Genomic DNA, 2,352 nt, shown 5'->3' on the forward strand with positions numbered 1-2,352 from the left:
GTTAACCAGCTGTAAACTAACTATTGAATTAATTAATATAATGGACATATACGAATTAATAGATTTATAAATAAACACTCATGCCAGGATTGAAAATCTCTCTATTCAAAGTATATCGACTACGATGGATAGCATAGAGCAAGCAATAAATACATATCCTAGAATCTAGGCCTAATTATGCCTTCATGTGGGATGCGTTCTTGTGGAGTTGGATTTGACAACAATTTTTATATTACTGATGTGATGGTTGAATAGATAAATGAGTGTTTAATTAGCCTTTTGATATCCTTTTTTGCTTGGAATTGTGTAATAATTTAGGATGTGACAGTAATTTTAGATAGAATTGGTAACTTGGAAAGGTAATAGGAAGTGATGAAAAGGGATAATTTAAACATTCGGAATGAAAATTTATTTTATAAATAAGTATTGAATATGAAATGAGAAAACACATGAATTACAATTTTTTCGGAAAAAGAAAATGTTGGTATCAACAAATATCAACTGTATGTTTACTATTGATATATGAACAACCCTAAACCACGATGCACAAAATGTCTTTTCAAACCAAAATTATGCCAACCTCGAAATACGCATTTTATGTATGTTTATAAAAGATATAACATATTTTATACAAACAGAAATACTGTACCATAATATGTGTTTACTTAGGAGTGTTCGAGTGAAAAAAAAAGGTAGTAAACATTGCATGCATGGCTTACTCATAAGTGCTCTGATGAAGAAAAACATCAAATATTCCATGCATGACCTTGGTCAACTTTTTCAAATTCTCCCAGTGGTCAAAATTTGTGGGAATTTATTATTATACAATGAATTTGAATAGCTTGCCACTTCGGTTGATATTGAATATATTAAAATTTTAGTAATTTATTTCATTCGACTATTGAACAACATATAAAAAAGAGAGAAATAAGCAACTGGCATAAAACTTGTCTCACGATATATATAATTAAAGAATACATATATTAGAAAAATAAGAATTATCTTGCATAATAAAAGGAAAGCTGAACCTAATCCTAGTAGAAGAGGTTGACAAACAGTATCAACTCGTATTCAGCACGACAATGTATGCGCAGAACGTGACAAGCACCTCCATCACCGTCGTTTATGTGCCACTCTCTTCCATGGCGTTGATAATGGTAAATAGCACCCATGTTGCTACAGCTTGGGCATGTATGTGAAACACAGACTTGATTTTCTCCATTTAGTATAGGCACACGACGTTGAGTTGTCCGCGAATGTTTAAAAACCTCTCGGAATCCCACTTTGCAGATTGTTAGTGCATCAGATGCCTCAAGTGCACGAAATGTTTTGATTCCCTTTTTCTTTGCCTCGTCGTTGTTGTTACGAAGCATCAGCATCATTGAAAGTGCGTATTGGGTGACCATATGGCCGTGGGGTACAGTAGTGTGCCGCATTTTCATCCCCGCATGACGACGCTGTCGAATGAAGAGCTCTTCCACATCAGCCCGAAATAGAATGTCCAGGTGTTCGCTCTGCGTGCATTGCTGTAAGATGTTTTTTGCCTACCAGTCTCGACAATACGAGCTCCACTAAATTTGCTGTGTATATGGAATCGAGGCGCGTTGGTACACAATATCCTCCTCCCCTGCATTGCGCGCAGTGGTACACGACATCCTGAGACTGTACAAGTCCTGATGCTGATTGTCTGGTAGGGGAAATGAAAGGGGAAATTGGTATAGGGAGGCGAATACACAACGGACTAATTAGTTCTGCCAAGGGTTGTTGTTTATGGTATCTTTATAGGTACTCGGCGCCGTATCGGAAGGTGTCACATCGATTGTGTCCCGTGACCTCTTCACTCCCCCTTACACGCGACTTCTTTAGCAAGCATGTCTCTTTGTTTTCTCTTTTTTTATTTTTTAGTGCGAATACTCTTAAATAATAATTTAATATCATGTATGTATATTTAAAAATGAACAATGTAAAAGGTGATACCTACTTACCAAAAAAGGTTATAAATCAATATTTAATTAACAAAATATATAAATAAATAATATTTAAAAAATTAAAACGTACTACAAAATGCAAGTTAGATAACGATACCTAAGCTGCTGTAAAATAAATTATGGAGAAATGGTACCCAATCCTTACTCAGTGAAAGTTTTTCTCTTTTTATTTATTTCGAATTTGTGATTGAGAGCTTTTAGGGTCCTTTTTTTCATTTGTTTGTTTTTAGTTTTCTGGTTTTAGTTATTTTTGTATTGTTATATCTAATTAGTACAGGTATGAACAGGCACGGACCTACCTATTCATTTTCCCCCTTTAAATTTGTGTTTTTAGAAAAAGAAGTATATATATATATATCTTTGT

At 34.3% G+C, this 2,352-nt stretch overlaps 1 protein-coding gene across 1 annotated transcript; it reads right to left on the reverse strand.

The window, feature by feature from the left end:
• Window positions 1-1,034: 1,034 nt before the first annotated feature.
• Window positions 1,035-1,436, reverse strand: LOC148563759 (uncharacterized). The gene has a single exon (XM_088486932.1). It carries the CDS (start codon window positions 1,434-1,436, stop codon window positions 1,035-1,037), a length of 402 nt encoding a protein of 133 aa, XP_088343058.1.
• Window positions 1,437-2,352: the final 916 nt, after the last annotated feature.

This window comes from Arachis ipaensis, chromosome B5 (genome assembly GCF_059453495.1).
Source record: "Arachis ipaensis isolate K30076 ecotype BB chromosome B5, ASM5945349v1, whole genome shotgun sequence".
Classification (NCBI taxonomy): domain Eukaryota; kingdom Viridiplantae; phylum Streptophyta; class Magnoliopsida; order Fabales; family Fabaceae; genus Arachis; species Arachis ipaensis.

What these genes read in the sequence shown, in the direction of transcription:
- LOC148563759 (XM_088486932.1), bottom strand. Translation starts at nt 1,436, where the DNA reads ATGCGGCACACTACTGTACCCCACGGCCATATGGTCACCCAATACGCA.